At 37.8% G+C, this 21,110-nt stretch overlaps 1 protein-coding gene across 6 annotated transcripts in view; it reads right to left on the reverse strand.

The window, feature by feature from the left end:
- Window positions 1-392: 392 nt before the first annotated feature.
- relch (RAB11 binding and LisH domain, coiled-coil and HEAT repeat containing) overlaps window positions 393-21,110 on the reverse strand; it is a 71,051-nt gene continuing 50,333 nt past the window's right edge. For 3 of the 6 annotated variants that reach the window (XM_037533972.1, XM_037533970.1, XM_037533973.1), the window contains 11 exons: window positions 21,001-21,049; window positions 19,189-19,268; window positions 18,223-18,329; window positions 16,928-17,027; window positions 15,691-15,773; window positions 13,850-13,913; window positions 11,097-11,235; window positions 10,071-10,187; window positions 6,488-6,576; window positions 5,223-5,293; window positions 393-1,012 (listed from right to left, as the gene is read on the reverse strand). In XM_037533972.1, the coding sequence (XP_037389869.1) occupies window positions 892-1,012; window positions 5,223-5,293; window positions 6,488-6,576; window positions 10,071-10,187; window positions 11,097-11,235; window positions 13,850-13,913; window positions 15,691-15,773; window positions 16,928-17,027; window positions 18,223-18,329; window positions 19,189-19,268; window positions 21,001-21,049 (1,020 nt within the window). In that variant the 3' untranslated portion in view covers window positions 393-891. Of the gene's footprint in view, window positions 1,013-5,222; window positions 5,294-6,487; window positions 6,577-6,648; window positions 8,357-9,163; window positions 9,229-10,070; window positions 10,188-11,096; window positions 11,236-13,849; window positions 13,914-14,242; window positions 14,326-15,690; window positions 15,774-16,927; window positions 17,028-18,222; window positions 18,330-19,188; window positions 19,269-21,000; window positions 21,050-21,110 lie in introns of those variants that run through there. The other 3 variants (XM_037533971.1, XM_037533974.1, XM_037533975.1) reach the window with 3 other exon arrangements.

A 21,110-nucleotide genomic window follows, 5' to 3' on the forward strand; every position in this document is an offset into this window, starting at 1 on the left:
CAGCCGTGAATGTTAACTATTAAACACAACATGCAAATTTTGTTCTCCTGGAGCTACGTTTTACAAGTCAATTATTGACCGAGACACAAAGGGTTGGAAAGTCTTCACTTGGCAGACAGAGCAAGAGTTCACTGATCAGCTCCTCTGAACACTTTATCTTGCCGCAGAAAAACAAGGTTCTCTGAAGTTCAAGCTAACTGCAGGCTTTACTGTTCATCTGCCAAAACAAACCTTTATTGCTGTAACACCTGTCTGCTGATATTATACCTGGAACCAGCGTACGCATCAATATGTTGCTCTTAAGTATTTTAACAACCACTCCAATCTGCCACTGAAGACTTTATTCAGGAGACAATGATAAGAGCCACATGGAGGAGACAAAACAAAGCGCATATTTATAAGAACACCTGTTCTTCACCTTTTTTTATTATGACACCAATTTCCAATATACATGATACAGGTAGGTTCTATCTCAGTGTATTGTACAGTTATTTACTGTGTCAGCATATCCAAAAAGAAAAAAATATCCAGAGTAAATTACACACAATTATAGAAAACAGCTTCCAGAGACACTGCAACACATGAAGAGGGCAAGACAAGGAAGGGAATCCTTAAAGTTAATTTTTTGTTTCCTCATAAATTTCACATTTCCAAAAGAAAACAAAGCAAATGATTTGTAGTGATGTAAATAAGACTCTGAAATAAAACAACAAAAAAGTGCATTTTCTTTGGAAGTCAGAATAAACATTTAAGACATAAATAAGATATAAAACAGAGCCTATCAAAAAAGTAAAGACGAATGAAATAAACAAAATAAAGGCAGACGATTGACTTCAAGTAGGAGGCCCCAGACAGCAGAGGGTCATGGGAAACTTCCCCAGCAGCACTCATTCACTTCTTTCTCTGGAAAACGTTGGCCAGCATGGCACCTGAGGTGGTCAGCTGACCCATCTTACTCAGAAACTTGGTCTTTGCGTCTTCGCCCACTAAACTCGCCGCAATGGACATGGACCTGAAAGAAAGCAGGCATGTATTTAAAATCACTTGCGAGACTACTAAAGACATTTTTCTTCCCCCCATCACCAACACATGCATTAAAAGTACAAAAGTATACAAAAGTTGTTTGTTTATTTCACCCATGGTCCAACTTTACACTCCTTTTACCTGTCAAAAACAGTCATAATACATTTTTAGAGTAGCCTTTTTGGTAACACTTTCTATGAATGTCACCTTTGTAAGCATCTGTAAACACAATCATAACATGTTATAATGCATTCATAAGGCATTATAAACATGGCCATAAATATTTATGAAAATGCATTACATGTTATATGAGGCTTATGAATCGTTCATAACAAATTCTAAGAGCTCATAAGTTGTATTTGTCCACTCTAAGTGAAGCGTACGGACCTAAAACCGCCTCCAGTGTTAAGAGTGAGGCTTCGTGTTAAAGTACTTATTGAAGAATTTACTGAAACACTAAAACATACACAATAAAGCACATTACAGGCTTCAGATGTCAAATTTTAAACTAGCGCTGACATCAGTGGTTTACCCAATGTGGGAATTAGCTAGTGTAGTGATGTTACAGAGCGAAGGTTTCTAGGTGCTTGACGTTAGAACCAGCGAGGGAACAAATTACAATGACAGCACTCTACTATCTTGCCTCGCCTCGCCTCTCTGGGCTGACTTCTTTGGCACATTATTCTTTGACAGTATAACATGTTATGTGTTTGTAGATGCTTACAAACCTGACATTCAGAGAAAGTGTTACCCCATTTTCTAAGTTCTCTTTAAGCCTTATTATGAAACAGTTACTATCACTGTAGTATTACTGTGATTGTTACTGTCACTTTAAATTTGTAAATGACCTCTGCTGTGATTGCCTCGTTTTGTGTCTCATTTGAAATGTCCGGGCTGAAACACTTCAGCCTGAGTGGACAGGGCTAAACTGCTGTAAGCCTGAGTAGGAGGACAGTGGTCTCGTAAAAGCTCAAGTCTTTACATACTAGATAAAGACGTTCAACTATGCACGCTTGACTTGTATAATCTTCATAGAAAGGCACCTGCCAGTCGAACAAGACGCTCTAGAACAGCCGCACATGAGCCCAAGGACATGAGCTCATTATGTCCAATGCCAAGCGTGGGTTTGAAACCTGGCAACGTCTTAGCAACCACCTGGGATAACACAGCAACACCACAATAATCACCTGAGATCTCATAGCAACGGCTTTGTCAAGCCAACTTTCACTCTGTTCTAGTTTGAATGGTGTTATGTGACACTGATGTGTATTTATCTTTATTAGACTTCACTATGTGCTCCTCCAGGACGTACAACACATCTTATTTTATGCACTTCTGTCTCAGTATAAAGACACTGTTGTAATGCACTTGAAACTTGAAGGTCCAGATATTCAGATGCTTTAAGCAGAGCAGAAAAGTTTAAGAATCAAGTAAATAAATTTAAAATTGCTGACACATAGCCTAATTTAGCTCTTTGTTGGCCACATGAATCCTGCAGTAATTGTCTCTGTGCTGGATTTGCAGTGATGTGAAAACAGAAAACCTAACCCTTTACTGTGTTTGAGGTCTTGAGGTCACAAAAGCACAAGGCTTAATGGACCAAGTGAGAAAAATACACATAAACAAAGATTTCAAAGGGAAAGAAATGGAAATAAAAATGACTATTTGGTCTTGACAGAAATTACAACGTTCAAACCAAAATATTCAACAATGTACAGAAGCATGGCCAAACCTCATTGCTGAATACTGGCAGTGACTTACTGGGTTATTAAAGGACAGATATCACATAAGAAATGTTTTTTCCTCATATAGTTTACATAAAAGAGTTTAATATATAATACGTAAACGCTGTTTAGACTTTAAAATGCACCAGTCTGAACATAAACTAAGCTGAATTTCTGAATTTATTGTTTTGTGATGTCATAAAAGCCAACACACCAAGGTCTAATGACACGTTTTGTTCATTTTTATTTACAGATAAACATAAATATTGAGTATATAACTTAAGCATACTTTATTTTTTACCAATATGTATGAATAAAAGTGCACTCTCTGTAGGGGAGGTTTTTCTAAAATCAACAAAACATGCTATTTGACAAGGGCAGCCAAATTTTTTCACGACTTTCCACCCGTTCAGTCTGCAGTAGTTCAGCTTTGCCTACTCAAGTTATAGTGAGTGTATAATGAGTGCCCAGTACTGTCATGTATTGTAATTCAAAATGAATTACCATACAGCACAGCCAATCAAAAAAGATGTCATTTGCATATATCATTTTTAAAGGCACAATAACAACAGAATGGTTGGAAAGTGATTAATATAAAAATGAATTATGATCGTTTTTGGTTAATAAGACATAAGAAAAATGTCATAAGTGGGTCTCGGGGAAAATAAGTGCATATAAAATACGAGAAAACCGTATATGGACCCTTTAAGCTTTTATAATCAAACTGTGCAGACCTTCACGTTGTTATTGCTACAAGTTTAGATGTGGAAAACACTTTAAAGGGCCTACATTGTGAGAAACTGAATTTTCCTCATGGTTTTAGAAAGTAGTGGCATATGTGGCATATAAACTTAATAGCTCGCTTAAGTTTCAAAGCATACCATATACAGCCAATACATTTACATGTATCCATCTATTCAGCCTACAGTGGTTTAGCCCCACCCATTCACAATGTTATAAGAAGTGTTTCAGCCAAGACTGCTTCAGAGGACTAGCCTGCCTTTATAGCCAGTCAGAACTGAGTACCTTTACGTACATACATCATTCACAAACGCAGCTTATTTGATTATAAGGGATGAAGAGCAAACTAATACACAAAGAATGTCATAAGTGAAAAGGATTTGAGGCCGTAATGACTTAAAGGGATATCATATTCATCTATATAACCATCATCAATGTAAAAACACGTTAAAGCATTCAAGTTCATTTGTTCATTTCAATCCACTTCTACTAGAACATTAACTCTCATTAGCTTTCAGTCTGAGTCATTAAGCAACATTATGGAGACTATTCAGCCGACATAATTACATTCACACAGGCTGAATTTCACAATCCAGTGAATAAATACCCACCTCATCCGCCTAGAACTGAGCACCACTGTGCTTTAGCTGCTTTAGTCACAGTTAATCCATTAATAGATAAGCATACATAAAATCAGACATACAGCCACAAGGCTGTTTGTTAAAAGTGTAACCTGAAGCTATCCTGTCTGCGTCTATCAGCCAGCATATGGGCCGAGCTGGTTTGCCACACTCATAAGAAGCTATGCCAGCGGCCAGTACGGCTGATTGGAAACCTCAGCAACCGGAGCAACTGACTCAAACATACTTGAATAGTTTTACGGAAAACAATGAAAACAGCGCAATTTTGGCTGATATTAAACCTGCGGTACTGTTTTTCCTCTGAAACCTCCCAGAAATAATAACATACAGACCACTGTTGTGGATCTGTGCTTCTTGTGTGATCAGCCACAGGATAATCAGGGAATTATAGATGGAACAACACTTTTATTAGCAGCCATGACCTCTCACAGTACATGACAGTGCACTGAACAGGCCACAGGTTTGTCATAACAAAGGGAATCTTAACCACTTTTTCTATATGATCACCTGCATTCTTCCACAAGCAGTATTTGATTTGCAAGACAGCACACCATTTGTTTAACTTTTATTTCAAGCTAAGCACGTCTTATTTAAATAATGAATACTGATGAGATGAGTTAAAACTGCCTACTCAACAATTTAGATATCAACTGTTTATCGGATATTAATCAAATTCTACCCGGAAGTATTGGAAGCACATTTATGTATTTGCCAGTTAATGGTTAAGTGGTTAATCCTTAACATTTCATGTTAGCATGTAGTAACACGTTACAACACAAACTAACTTGTGAACTGATGAAAAATACAAAAAAATGAAAAAAATCTAAAACCACACAAACAGCTATAGGTTCTGCTCTTTATTTGAGGTAAGGAAGTCTGTCAATTGAGAGCAGGCGGTCACATCAGTCGGCAAAGCACTATTTGACTAAAATGATCCGAACATAAAATTTAAATATAAAATCTAAATCGAAGTTTATAGCTGCTGATACCAGTTATCTGAATTTTACAGTCCCTTGAAATCAGTGTTGATTTTAATTTTCATATCAGATGGGCCCTAGTAAGCACACATTCACACTTCACAGTGATCTCTCACCCTTGTGCCTCTCCAATGCCCCGGTTTTCCACCTTCAGCTCACACTCCTTAATCATGGAGCTGAGAATAACCTGCCAGGGAGACAAGATCAGAGCAGGAGAATAAAATTAGAGCACTGCTGGGAACTCTGACACCATGTGCTCCGGACATCAGCTGGGCATTAGTGGACAAAAGTGAAAAAAAAAAAAAAAAAAAAAAAAAAAAAATAGAAACCAGGCAGCATGTTGCAAAACGCTGGCAGCGAAGACAGGAAGACAATATTTTAGGATCATAAGAAATGTGATTGAGGTCACATGAACAGATTCATTTCAAGAAATAAAGTATGTGGTTTTAAAAAAGGCTCCTGTTAAAGAATTTTTAGCTACCATATTTGTACTAATGTCAAACACACATGAAACTCTATACAGTTGAATAAATAAACCTCTAAAATGGCCTTAAAAGAATCCATATGTGGCCCACAGTTCAATTCCTCACTCTCATAACTAAAGAACCTGCTCGTTAGGTTTTTAGTCAGGGAGTTAGTCATTTATAATAATTTATAACAGTTACTGAACAACAATCCTTTAGCTTAGTAACTGAATAGCACACCTAGAGTTTAAATGTTTAAAATGCATATCAAGCATATGGCCCACGGGCAAGAACTGGTCTTTTATCTGCCCTGCTGGATAAATTTAAAATCCAAGTTCATCCTGTGGACCATAATTGAATGTTTACAAAATAATGACTGACTTACTTCTGCCAATAAGTGAATGAAAAACTAGAAAATGATTCATAATTATTAGCCTAAAGAGTCTTTCCTGAAGATGAAACAGTTTTGGATTTAAACTGAATTTTAAAAAGTGGAAGCCCACAGCTCAATGGCAAAACTATTAAAACACAGCTCTGAAGAAAGCTAAACTATTAAAGTTACTGTATTTGCTAAACTCTATTTAACTAAGTCTGAACATAAATAAACTTCAAAACAATGCAAAGGTCAGTTAAGTTTTGTCAATTTCGCTGTTGACTTGCTAAAAGATGACAAATCCTCAGCATCTATCACTGCATCCACTGACCATTTAGTCTGTTTTGTAGGTGATATTTGTTCATTAAAAAAATGTATATGCCTGATTGATAAAATAAACACATTTGTTTCTAAGGTAATTTTATATCACACAGAAATTATAAGACCAAGTTATTAATTTAAGTATCATGCAATATTCAAAGTAGTGGCAACAGACATTGACTGCCTCCAGTGAATGCAGTAGTTTGGTCCATCCAGTTCCTACCTCATGTTCTGGAGAAAGATGCTCCATGTCTGTTCGCAGGCACCTCAGACCAGGAAGAAAATGATTTAACATAATTTCTTCAGAAATAACTGAGGCATTAGAGTTAAGGACACCAACTGGACAAGATTGTGTTACCAAAAAAAAAAAAAAAAAGGGTCAAAGGTTAAGGTGATCTTTTATGAAGGTTAGGTTTAGCGCCCCTTAGTCAGTAGCAGATTCCATTTTACTTTTAAGATTTGTTTAGACTTTTTAGACTTCTTACTCATTTGTTACTGGTATAATGTGTTGATGCAAATTCTTTGCAAACTTTGGAGGTCAGACAATGCAACTGTTCACAATGACACAGGTTTGTATTGCAATATCACAACGCATCTGTACGCCCCTATGGCCATCAAAAGGTGTTATATTGTACTTGGTAGATGTCAATACTTTTTATGTTTATGTAAAGACCATGGTGAGTCTCGATTAAATGGGTTTTCTGTTCTCTTTGATTATTTATAATGAGGCCAACTTAACTGCACAACTGATCTATCAATATAGGACTATGTTATTATAGTGAGTCGTAGCCCAGATAACTTGGACACCTAGTTTTGATCACTGACAGTAGTTTCAAGGAAAGGTGGCAAATTTTCTGCCTAGATTTGTTAGCTCATCATGCCATTATAACAACCATGCTATTCTATTTATGCCCCTTATAAACACTTTCATGGAACTATAGGTGACCAAAACTAGGCATCTTGGCGCATCCAATCAGCGTAAAGTGGGCAGGGCATGTGCTGTGGACACCCACTCAAATGACCGGAATTTTTTTTTCTGAAGTCAGTTATACACTGTATGGGTATATGACACCCCTAATGAATCACACAAACAATATGGCTATTTTGACAAAAAAGGATGAGCATTTCATTTTAGGCCAAATGAGTGAACTTATGAAAGAGCACATTTGTGGGCGGAGCATGGATCGATCAAATCGATCTGTGAGCTAACAGACACTTGTGATTGGTTAGTATAGAAACAGAATGATTCCTACCCAGAGAGCTGGGCCAATTAAACTACTGGCCATGAATGACAGTGACGTCGCTAAGATTCAAACCAGCAACCTCCTGATAAGAAGGCAAAGCCCCTGGGACAGAGGGTCTAAAACAGTCTGAAGAGTACAGATACGGTGAAAATACCAAGCTTAGAAATTTTCACAATACACAGCACAATATTTTGATACATGGATACAATGCAGTAGTCGTACTACATTAAAATAAACACTGCCAAGAAAATCACAATGATTTTTATTTAATATTTTAATTTACTGCACTATATTGAATTAAACAATACTAATCACGCCCGCTTTATAATGATACATGCATTTTAAGTGTTGCTTGGATCCTCAGAAAAGCATATAGAGTGTCATGAAAATAAAATTTATCACGATAATAATAAACTACCGTAACACTGCCCACCTCTACTGTAGAGTATGGGAGGATCCACCACACCACCATTACACTGTCCTTTTGTCCCCCCACAGCCATTAGAGTCACAGAAAGCTAAAGAAAGGATGAGTGCAAACACAAGAGAAAGAACAGGGGAGAAAGAAAGTACACAGGCAAACAGAGAGATAGACAGATAGTTAGTCAGACTGACAGACTGAGGTATAAATATTGAGAAAAGGAGAGTGAGTGAGAGAACAAAATAAAAAAAAAACAAAGCAGAGACACAAGGAAGAAAAAAGAAAAAGGGAAAAAGGGAAAAAAAAAGACACCCACACAGAGGCAAAGAGGCATGTGTGCTGGGAATCTAAACCAGGGGGCCGTTCCTCAGGCTTCTCTGCCCAGCTCAACATCAGAGCGCGGTCAGCGGAGCCTTCCACCATCCACCCTGCAATTTACCATCCAGAAATGGCTGAGGTTTATTTTCTTTCGTTCCCCGCCAGCGGGATACGTAAACATTTTCAAAACGACACAGTGTTATAAAGAGGAGAGGGAAAGTGAAAGATAATGAGGGAGAGAGAGACAGAGAGATATGTCAGCCATGAAGCCTCCACTCCAGTTAAAATAGTTGAACAAGGCTCAAGAATTGGCTTTTATCGCTGTCTGAACAAAACCTTGCAAGTTTAAAATCATAACTTTTCAGGACAATAAAAAACACACATTTTAAAGTGCATTAAAGGCCCAATATCACACATTTTTTGTATTTAATGTTCTCTTTTATACTGTATTTATTTTTTATGTTTTGTGTAGCTTTATGTACCTAAAAAAATATTTTTCGTGCCTATTTAGAACTTCCATGTGAATAGGTGTCGCTAAACTATACATGTATGTAAATGCACTGATTTGATTTGTCACAAAAACAAATTAAAAATAGATTTTTTTCATTTAAAATTGAGTTTTTGAAGATTATTTTTTATTGTTTTCAAACAATATCTTTACAAGCTACATCACACATTTAAAAAAGAAAAAAAAACTAGGACATTCCGCTGTCCATGATATGGGCCCTTTAAAGTAAAATGATTTTATTTCGAGCACTTTTGAGCCATTTATCCTGATCTATTCGTCACGAAACGTTCACACTTTGTAAAAGGCAGCTGGCTTTTTCAAATGATGCAAGAAAAAGAGGTTTCGTTATAAGGTTTTGATCTGACGGTGATGATTTGCTTTGTGTGACACTATGTGGTTAACATCTCACATGGAAGCACGTGGAGCTGCACGGCCATGTGCCACCCTCACACTGCGTCATAAAGAAGAGGACATCTGTAAGAGCTTTAAGAAAACCAGTGGAAAGAAGGGAAGAAAAAAAAAAAATATCACTCCTTCGCCCCAAAGATGCTCCACTCCAACTGCTGGTGGTTACTAAGTGGTTCAGAAAACATGCTGTTCTCTTGAGCTTATAAAATAAAGTTTTATCTGCTTTTGCTTAGGGTTGCAAAGATGTTTCAACAAATGCAACTTAAAGCGATTCAAGAAGCCTAAGAGGTTGATACTAAAATAACTTGGACTTAAAATAGAATGATTTGCCTTTGATGCCAAATTGAAAGTGTATCCCGGTGTTGAAAAAGAAGAGATTCTGTGTTACCCTCAATGTGAGGCTGAAATGTTGAAAGAAAGCTGAAAACTCACTAATTGAGACAAGTTGTGATCAAAACAGGAACTTTTACGATTAGTATAACAAGTACGATACCTTTAGAGAACAGTGTTGAGTAATGCAATCTCCTTTAGAGTCTCTGTATCTAATCCAATATTCTTACATTTTGCAGCCTGTTAGCTTGACGTCTTATTCTAATTCAGTGGAAATGCTACTCTCACCCTTCAACTGAACACAAGTTGACCCAGATCTATGCTCAAAGGACACACTCTACTGTTTTCACACCATACCTGCTAAAACTTTAGCAAATCTTTTACTTTTCCAGGTAGGTTTTAAGTCACCAAGCACTATTACATGTCTACCTAGTTACCTAGCTAGCTAGGGAACTAATGCCAGGATTATTCATTGGTACACTAGAAGCCATGAAATGAGTGTTTTTTGCTCTATTTTTTTCATATTGAATAAAAAAAAATCAACATTTAGGCTCCTCTCTGTTGACTGGGAAGGATACAGCAGCAGGACAGAGCACTGTAGGCTTCAAACAGCTGACTGGCTATGTCCATCCGCTTGTTCTCAGCTGTCTGCATGTTGTTGCCCAAAGCCAGCTTGTGCAAATGAGGAAGGACGACTGTGGACAAACAGACATCAGTGATTGCAGGTGTACACATTCCGTAGAACCACCAGTGGAACACAGTAACAAAGTAAATGTTCATACTTAGTTCACAACTGAAAACAACTACATTGACTTAAGAAATCCAGTACTGTGTGAAAGACCACCCCTCATTTATTTAAAATTCAGTTAAAATGGCCTTTAATTACAACATATTAATTTCAGCATTAGGAAAAGAGCAGAATACACATTTTTAACAGTTTCCCTTTCAGTTTTCCAAAGAAATTCATGGACTCCGGGGTGGTCAGCTCATTGTTCTGAGAACACCAGTGGCTTAACAGCGACACATCCTTTCAGAATTGTTGTCTTCTCACAGTGGAAACATGGCTGCGGATGTTTTCAGATCTGAAGTAAGAGTGGAGCTTGATTTTCTCCTCTCTCTCACCGATGAAAGCTTTGAGTGCTGCTTATCTGATAAAGACGGTTTTGGTGGTCTACCAGGTCTTACATTGGTGTTCACTCTCAGAAATAATAAACGTATGAAACTGTCACTGGGGCAGTACACCACATTTACATTGTTTATACCTTGATGAATGAAAAATGTACCTGCAGAGCACCTTTATTTCTAAAGGAGGCCTATTTCTTTGTATCTTATATCTTGTATGTATTCTGGAAAATCCTTTTTTTTCCACTTTTTCTTCTTTGACTTTCTCCGTCCTTATGCAAGTGAAATATCTTATATCTAATCTCGTTAGAAATATCTCCTGGGAAATGAATTAGTTTTACTTAATGGCTGTTTTGAGTTGAAAATACCTTAAAAAGGTCTACTGTTAGGGACGATAAGTGCAGCTCCATTTCACTATATTGAGTAGTGACGCAGTAATAATGAAAGAAGACGTGCAGAGTGTGTGAAGTATTTATACATACACTCATCTCTAAACCTGGGCTCAGCGTTGGGCCCGACTCGTCCAAATGTCTTTATAATTTCCATGTGCAATGAATGCTGGTCCTGATACTGGGGGTCTTCCAGAAAAGAGGCCAACTGCATTTTTACTCTCTCCAGCAACTGAAACATATGCATATAGATTGTTAATAACATTAACCCAACAGACCCAGCACAGGGTCCAAAAAACAGAGAAAGCTGAAATTTGGATGGGAAAGCAGTCACCTATGATTAAGTAATGATTAAGCAAAGTTTTTAATTTAGCAGATCATATTTGTTACGGATTAAAAAGACAAAACAACAGTATTCAGAAATAAGATTCAAAACAGGTCTACAACTCATTTTAATTTGTGATCAGATTTTATTCATAGACAGAACAGAAATATACTCCTCTTTAAGGATGGAACATTACAGATTTTAAGTGTATATTATGGTATACAACCCAAAGATATTCATGCCATTTCACATTTGAATAAAACTGCATGAGCTATCTTTTTAAGTTACACTATGTAATATTTGGGGATCTGGAGACCTCTCTGGTGGAAATGTGTACTTGTACGCATGATTTGGAAGAACATTTTGTATTGCGGACTGTGTTGCAAGAACCCTTCCCCGAGTGGATGAATCAGATGATTGCAAGTGTATTCAAAGAGAAGTCAGTCAAAACTTGGTGAAGGATGTGCCATCCATGAATATAAGTGAATTATCTTTTATTATTGTATGTCTTCATCAGTACAACACTGATTTTGCACATGAAACCTAAACACAAAGCCGTAAAAATGTATGATGCAGCCCAAAAACTCTCAACCTGACTTTAAAATTATTATTTCATATTAAAGTCTGAACAGTAAACAGTAATAGTGTAGGTGATCATTTTATATTGATTTAAATTTTATTTTTTAATGATTTTTTGGTATTTGTGTAAAAATATGTTTAAAATTTGATAAAATTTAAATGTGTACTACTTCACAGATCCAAATATACAGTGTATCACAAAAGTGAGTACACCCCTCACATTTCTGCAGATATTTAAGTATACCTTTTCATGGGACAACACTGACAAAATGACACTTTGACATAATGAAAAGTCGTCTGTGTGCAGCTTATATAGCAGTGTAAATTTATTCTTCTCTCAAAATAACTCAATATACAGCCATTAATGTCTAAACCACCGGCAACAAAAGTGAGTACATCCCTAAGAGACAGTTCCTGAAGTGTCAATATTTTGTGTGGCCACCATTATTATTTCCAGAACTGCCTTAACTCTCCTGGGCATGGAGTTTACCAGAGCTTCACAGGCTGCCGCTGGAATGCTTTTCCACTCCTCCATGACGACATCACGGAGCTGGTGGATATTCGAGACTTTGCGCTCCTCCACCTTCCGCTTGAGGATGCCCCAAAGATGTTCTATTGGGTTTAGGTCTGGAGACATGCTTGGCCAGTCCATCACCTTTACCCTCAGCCTCTTCAATAAAGCAGTGGTCATCTTAGAGGTGTGTTTGGGGTCATTATCACACTGAAACACTGCCCTGCGACCCAGTTTCCGGAGGGAGGGGATCATGCTCTGCTTCAGTATTTCACAGTACATATTGGAGTTCATGTGTCCCTCAATGAAATGAAACTCCCCAACACCTGCGGCACTCATGCAGCCCCAGACCATGACATTCCCACCACCATGCTTGACTGTAGGCATGACACACTTATCTTTGTACACCTCACCTGATTGCCGCCACACATGCGGCAATCAGATGGTTCAGAGACCATCTGAACCAAACAAATTAATCTTGGTCTCATCAGACCATAGGACATGGTTCCACTAATCCATGTCCTTTGTTGACATGTCTTCAGCAAAGTGTTTGTGGGCTTTCTTGTGTACAGACTTTAGAAGAGGCTTCCTTCTGGGGTGACAGCCATGCAGACCAATTTGATGTAGTGTGCGGCGTATGGTCTGAGCACTGACAGGCTGACCCCCCACCTCTTCAATCTCTGCAGCAATGCTGACAGCACTCCTGCGCCTATCTTTCAAGGACAGCATTTGGATGTGACGCTGAGCACGTGCACTCAGCTTCTTTGGACGACGACACGAGGTCTGTTCTGAGTGGACCCTGCTCTTTTAAAACGCTGGATGATCTTGGCCACTGTGCTGCAGCTCAGTTTCAGGGTGTTGGCAATCTTCTTGTAGCCTTGGCCATCTTCATATAGCACAACAATTCATCTTTTAAGATCCTCAGAGAGTTCTTTGCCATGAGGTGCCATGATGGAACTTTCAGTGACCAGTATGAGAGAGTGTGAGAGCAGTACTACAAATTTGAACACACCTGCTCCCTATGCACATGACATGAGTCACATGACATTTTGGAGGGAAAATGACAAGCAGTGCTCAATTTGGACATTTAGGGGTGTAGTCTCTTAGGGGTGTACTCACTTTTGTTGCTGGTGGTTCAGACATTAATGGCTGTATATTGAGTTATTTTGAGGGAAGAATAAAATTTACACTGTTATATAAGCTGCACACAGACGACTTTTCATTGTGTCAAAGTGTCATTTTGTCAGTGTTGTCCCATGAAAATATATACCTATATATATATATATATATACACATACATACATACATACATACATACATACATACACACACTATAAATATCTGCAGAAATGTGAGGGGTGTACTCACTTTTGTGATACACTGTACATATTATAGGAATTTGTTTGTGCACATAAGAAAAGTGCAACTAACCTCTCTTTGCGTTACAGTCTCCATAATGGTCCCAAAAGCAGGAATAGTGGATATCCTCACTGAGCTGAAAACAAAACTTGAGTCAGCATACATTCAAAAAAAGACATTCAGCATCCCCCCAACAATCCACCAACCAAACACAACCACTGATCACTAGACTGGAATATGTGGTAAGCAAGAATGGTTAATGTTAGACGAGCATGCCAATGGCAGTATGAAAACCACAACACTATTACAAAACAAAACATCCAAAAACAAACAAACAAAAGAAAAATACCCAAGAAAAAAATAACACTTCATTTAAAAAAAAAAAAAAGAGAGAGAGATCCAACCAAGAGAATGCGGAGACAGGATAATTGATGTTAAAATGTCTCATGGCTGGGTTTAACTCACAATTCGGGACCACTGCACAAGGTAATAAGGGCCGGGGCTACCCGCTTGTCAATTAAGGCTTCGCTCATGCCTCGAAGGATCAGCTGCAAACCAGTCAGATGCAAAAAAGAGACGGGTGGGTCAAACAGACAAACACAAGGCCCAGGACCTAGCAGGGCAGGGGTAGAAAAAGGGGGAAATCTGGACTGCGGCCCCGGGGGGATAAGTGTGGCAGCCAAACACGCCAGGAGCCACATGAATGAGGGGATGGATGGATGGATGGATGGATGGACGGATGTCTAGAACATGCAGCTGCTTCAAGCCTGTTGGTGGTTAGTAGCGATCGTGCTTTGCTGAAGGACGTTAGTAACAGGCATGTGTATCACATTAAAAAAAACAAAGCGGGGTCCTTCACACTTCGGTCTTACCAGGAAAGCCCATAAAGATAGATATGGTGGTCCTCACACTATATTTATTGCATACATTTACATTTGGGTGGGGCAAAATCTTTCCATGCTCAGCCTACAAATGAAATTTTTCATAGCACCTGTTGCACAGCAGAACAGTGGATATAATCTCATCCAACTAACTGAAGTTAAGTCAAACTGAATTGCTACATAACTTTAAGCTTCTAGTTTAAAATGCTACACTATTGAGCTGGACTATGTTGCTGGAGCTAAACGAAACTAGGCAGCTTGAACACATATACCCAGGCTAATCAATTATTACATATCACCTGATTGCAATTATTTAAGGTGATCGGTTTGCACAGCTGTTAGCTATCACAATTGTGTGTTTATGTCACAACAAACAGCATGTGAATTGTAAGTGCTTTCATCAGTTGGTCTTTAAAGTGTAAATCAAATCTATCAGAAAATGATGAACAAAAACAACCCCCAAAAAGTCAAATCATTAATCTCAATTATTTATAAGGTTATTTAAACTTTCATAATAGTGGTAGGTCCAAATACCCTTAATCTATCCTAATCATTACTGATTGATCAACTACTCTTCAGGGAACAGGAAAATTGTTATGTTTTGTTTAAGTCCATCGCTAAAAATGAGTCAAGCTAGCTTTGTTTTTGCATTTTCTCAAGTGTAATGCAGACTGACCTCAATCAATCATAGTATGAGATTAACAATGCAATAAAAATGAGTTGTGTTGAACAGTTTCTCATTACACTGAATGTGATTTTTGCCAGCAGTCTGTAAAGCTTGTGCAATGAATTTGTGGTCAGAGCAAGGAGAGGTCAATTAAGAAGCCTTTTATAAGCGGAAGAGCCTGTGTTACAGCAGGGAAAACATTCGAATTTGCAGAGCAGCGATACTTTAGGACCGCTGGGACTACATCTGACTGATTCATTACTATTTGTGACATTACGGCTTTCTTGGGTCTAACATAGGGCTTTCTGGGCAAAAACCAAGGCAAGAAGGATGTGTGTGAGTGAAGGAGGCAGGAGGAGACTTACATTTCAGGATCACTGGAGAGTGTGATAAGTGCCGGAACAACTCTCTGAGCTACTAGCGTTTCATTCACCCCCTTCACCAACAGCTGATTGGTCAGAGCAGGGGTGATGTCACACGGGATGCATGGAAGGAGCGAGCAGAGAGTCATGGAGAACACCACAGGAGAGAGAAAAAGGAGAGAGAGATAGAGAGGGAGTAAGGAGAGAGAATGAGATGGAGAGAATGTGAGAGAGAGAGAAAGAAGGGGGGAAAGAGAGAAAGAGAGGACAAAAAGAAAAACAACGGTAACAAAATAACCACAGCGCCGACACACACAACGTAACAGTCACACGACAACAGAAGCGACGGAGAGGAGCCAACCACAGACTAATGGAAAAATAAAAAAGGTCCAAATCAAAGGAACTAAAGAGGCCAGGAAACTGTCACTAAGCTACGGCCACAGGGGAGAGCAAAAAGAGCCAAAGGACTCCTCTTTACTTTTTGATTACAATGATTTTTCCAGGGGTAAAGTAGGGAGGGGATGGAATGAGGGGCTTCTGCTAATCCATTCTGAATGACGACAGCAAGCGTGCAGCAGTGCAAAGACATACAGATGCTTAAAGCTATGACAGCTTTGTATATACTGTTTGGTGGAGTTGTACAGGGAGGACAATGCAGGTGGGGGCGCTACAGGGGGTTTGGAGGGGCTCTGTGAGCATCAGCATCAACATCAACATCATCAAAATTAAGCAATCATTCAAACAGACTAAAAACAGTGCAATGTCATAAATCAGTCAATTAAAGGAATAATTAGGTGACACAATTTTCCCCAAATCTACTCATTTAACTAAGATATGTTTGCACTAGAGCTACAAGGCTAATGAATCTAACAAAAACGGATGCTTCCTGACATGGTATAACATACTATTATCTAAAAACATGACTAAATTAGGACATATAGCTAAAAGCAATATTATCATGCATGATGCCAGCTCATAGTGAATATACTCCCATTACCTGTTGCTTAAAAAACTAAAGAATGACATTTCAGATGCCTTAAAAATTCTGCCGTATCGACTCTTTTTGGGCTAAAGTGGTGCCAGTTTGAATTTTTTTTTACCAAACTATTCCTTTAAAATCAATCATTTTCAGTACAGATTATACCCAAAAATGATACAAATGTGAAGAGCATCTAGCTTTACCGATTCACAAGCATGCGATGATGCATGTTGTATTGTCTTAGATGAAGTGCACACTGACCTCGAACATGCGGGCGGCGGTGCAGCGGACCAGGGCCGATGTGTGGACCACTCCATACCACAGTACAGTCAGCAGCAGCTCGTGGTACGCTGGGTTAGCCCTGACCACAGACAGACAGACAGAGAGACAGTCAGCGGACATCAGTGGACATTTTAAAAAACGTTTTGTTATGCTTTTTCAGTGTACAGAATTTTTTTTGTTGGCTTAGTAATATTTCATGTCTGGTGTTTATAAATCCATTTTCTTCCACCACTTTTGCTTCAATTGCTATTCTGTCTGTTTTTGTTCGTTGTTACTTGGTCTGGGGGAAATTTTAAAACTGTTGTTTTTAAATTATTCTTGACCACTGCGTTGGATTCAGTTGTTTCATATTTTCCTAAGAGTTGTGAAGCAATTTTGCATGCTCTGGTTGCATATTATTATTAATATTTTTATTATATATTACCATCATCATCATTGTTAGTTATTATAAGTATCTGTAGTATTAGTAGTAAAATGGTGTTCTAAACACAGTATTCGGACACACAGCAAATGTCCACTTTACCATCATATATTCACATATCCTTATACAGTCATCTGTAAAAGTCTGAAAACCTTAATGTTTTACACACGTTTTTTTGATTTTCTAAGTGAAAACACAAACCTAAATAAAAACAAATTATGATATTAACAGGAATAATATCATATATATATATATATATATATATATATGTATATTCCCTAGAGAGATTCTACTTATTTGCCTATTACAGTGGGATTTTTTGTCTTTCTATTGTTTCATAAAAATTCTTAGTCTGATCTCCATGTTATACTAACATGGATATTTAAGCACAAAACCTCATTAATAATAAATCTAGTGATAATTAAGAAGAAAAAAAGAAGACTATTAAGAACTTTTATGATGCACGGTTACAACATTTCAAATGTTTTTAAGAAAACTGATCAGCCGTGTCCAGACTTTGGGCTGGTAATAAACCTAAACTGCACATATTGTAACCAAATAGGTGTCCATAGCTGGGATTGCTGCATTGCACAATAATGTCCATTACTCATCACTGAATCAGCTCAAAAAGGCAAAAACAAATGGAACTGACTTTTAAGAGAAATGCACTAGCTGACAGAATGAGAAAAAAATGACAATAGCTGGGATTCCAAGAAGACAGATTCAGGAGACATTATTTTGAGCTGAGATAAGGCTAAAAAGCATTGAGTTCTAGATAAGCGAGCTAATGTTGATGCATAGGAGGATCCTGGTTTTGACTGGTGTGTGTTTTGCTGAATGAGCAGAGTCGTACCCCAGCTCCACAAATGAAGCTTTTAGACTGTCGAGAGGAGCATGGGAAAGAGATAGAGTGGTCATAACGTCCTCCAGGAAGCCCACCAATAACTTTCGGTCTTCCTCCTGTTAAGCAAAATAAACAAAGAGAGAAAAAGTGAAAGAATGAATGAGAAAGAAGGAGGTGGACAAAGAAAGGCTTTAGGCTGGCTTTACGAGGTCAAACTTTCATATGAATGTATACAGTCGTCTGCTAAAGTTTGGAATCCCCTGGCTAAATGACACCAATGAAATCTAAATTTGTATTTGTGTAATTTGATCAGGGGCATTCAAACATTTTCATATGATTTTATGATATATATATCATATATACAGTCAACGGTGCAACTCCTTTGTGATAGTGTTGAGCAGAGCTGGAGCTACACTTTGCTGCTGCTTTTTTTAGTTTGCTGCTCATTGATTTATCCATAGTTTTCCTGTAAACACTGTCCAACGTAGTCTGTTGAAAGTGCTGAAAGTCTTGAAATGGCTTGAAAAGCTATATTTGAATGAGAGGGCTATAATCACAGACTATCACAGCAACATGCAGCATGCTAAAGCTACTATGCATGGTTCAATGGGTCAAAGCAGTGAAATGCTGTTAATTATTTAGTGTTACAGCCCATTTTTATTTCACAATCAAACATGGACTTTCTGTTTTTGTTAGAAATCAGTAGTTTCCCATTTAGAGTAAACATAATATAATAAATAAAGTGATAAAATTCATTTTTAGGCATATAGTGTGATCAATTTGAATAGTTTCTTCAGCTGTGTGCTCAGAGAACATATGCACTGAAGGAATTTCAGATATTAATGGCTTAAAGTGAACTGACTTTCCACTATGCAATGCAAGTGAAATTCACCTTCAAGTAAGTAAACTATCATGGTCAAGCCAAGTTTGGTCAAGTTTGACCATGTAAAACTGGCCTTAATGTAGAGCTCTCACCTGGTTGTAGCATGTTAGCACCCCAGTTGCATAGATGGGCACCGTGGCCTTGGTCAAAATGCCATTGCCGGCAGAGGCATCTAGAAGAAAATATACACAAAATATAAAAAATTCCAAGCAGCATGTGGTTTTGTAGCTATAATCATCCACAGTATGATCTTACAAGACAATTCTGGGAAAGAATTCCTTATGGGACAGCACAAGTTAGTTCAAAAAGCTAACTTTAAAAAAGAAACATGTCAACTGACAGTGTTTAAGCAGAAAAATGCATTCAGACAGTCAAAGTGGAAAGGATCTCCTTGGCAGAGCATTCAACCACAAGTTTTTTTTTTTTTTTATAAAGAAAAAACACTTCACGTTCTCAAAGATTGAGAGAAAAACCTCACTTGCAGTGAAATGTAGAAATACAAATTTAACAGTGTTTGTGCGTGTTACTGAGAAACAAAGTCAGAGGAATGTTTAATACAGACCAAATATTTGGAAGTAATAATGACTTTGTTAAAAAAAAGAGCTCTTTTTTTTTTAAAGAGATAATGGACAGTGTTATATGTTTAACAACACAGAACAGATGGAATCACTCTTAAATTAGTGTCAGTGTGCTTCTCCTGCAGAGTTTCACTGCAGTTTTAATTAGATCCACCTGATTTCCCTTCAAAGCTCCTGGTTATCAACTCAACCAGGTGTGTTATGTTAAAAGTGTGGAACAGCATGAGGAAGGTTTTCCTTGCAGAAAAAACTAGAGAAAATCAATGCAAACCAAATGCAATCGATACAATATTCTAGAAAACGTCTTTATGACTTGGATGCTGATACACTGACTTACAAATAGCTGCTTGAATCAATGCGTTTAGTTTGAATATCTCAAAGCCTCATTACTACGGCTGCAACAAATTATTTTATAATTTTCAATAGGCGTGTGGAATGGCAACATGACCATTATCCTGGAAAATTAGGTCACAATTTGTTTTTCGGAGCACTTTGTGGATATTGTGTTGCACATGGTGTGTTGCACACTGGGAAACCCCCCGCAGAGAAAGCGAAGAATTTAATGTACCATAGTCTAACGGCTTATTAACGCCCTGTTATAATCATCAGTCTTACCAGCAAGAGAGAATAAATCAGGCCATTTATATTACTTTATATTATTTAGTAAATTGTTTTAAATAAGAAGAGCTCTCACTAGTTTTCTATCAGTTCTCTTTCCCAAAATAGCGCCTCTAATGCATTACCTGTCTTACCTGTCAATTATTTCCCATATCCACTTGTATCAACCCACCACCCAGGCGTTCTGCACACCAGACTCTTTGGAGATGAACATGGCTTACATGATGCTTATATGAATAAACTGTGTGCTAAAGGTTTCATATTTAAGTAGGTTCGCTGTAGAGGGTGTTACCTTATTTTCACATAGAAAAACAACAAAACAAGTAATTTGGACCAGGCGTGCACACATTTTTGCAAACAGCAGTAAGGTTAGGCTATGAGACCATGAGAGTGAGCACCTGGTGAGCTGTATTCATAACTGCAATTTCTTTCATCGTTTTTTTTCTTTTCTTTTCTTTAAAGAGACATTTAAAAAGTTTACAAACACCATCTCCACATTGTGAGAACATTTTATGATGTGTACCCAACTTACTTGGAATAAAATCTCATTGCATTAACATACATTACAGTTAAGAATGTGCAAAGTTAATGCTTCAGAAACATTCGCTTTTGTTACGACAGTGTAATGTTATATAATATAGAATGTGTGTATTTTTTCTTCCGCTGACAGTAAGAGTGTTATTCTTGGTTAACTGAACTCTCTCTTACCCACATTCTCCTCGGATAACCGCAGGATTTCTTGGAATTGAGGCTTCACCTTCAGAGAGGAGAGACAGAGAAAGGTCCAACTGAAACCCATCGAGCTCAAACCAGAAACA

Source organism: Pygocentrus nattereri, chromosome 24 (assembly GCF_015220715.1).
Source record: "Pygocentrus nattereri isolate fPygNat1 chromosome 24, fPygNat1.pri, whole genome shotgun sequence".
NCBI classification, from domain to species: Eukaryota; Metazoa; Chordata; class Actinopteri; order Characiformes; family Serrasalmidae; genus Pygocentrus; species Pygocentrus nattereri.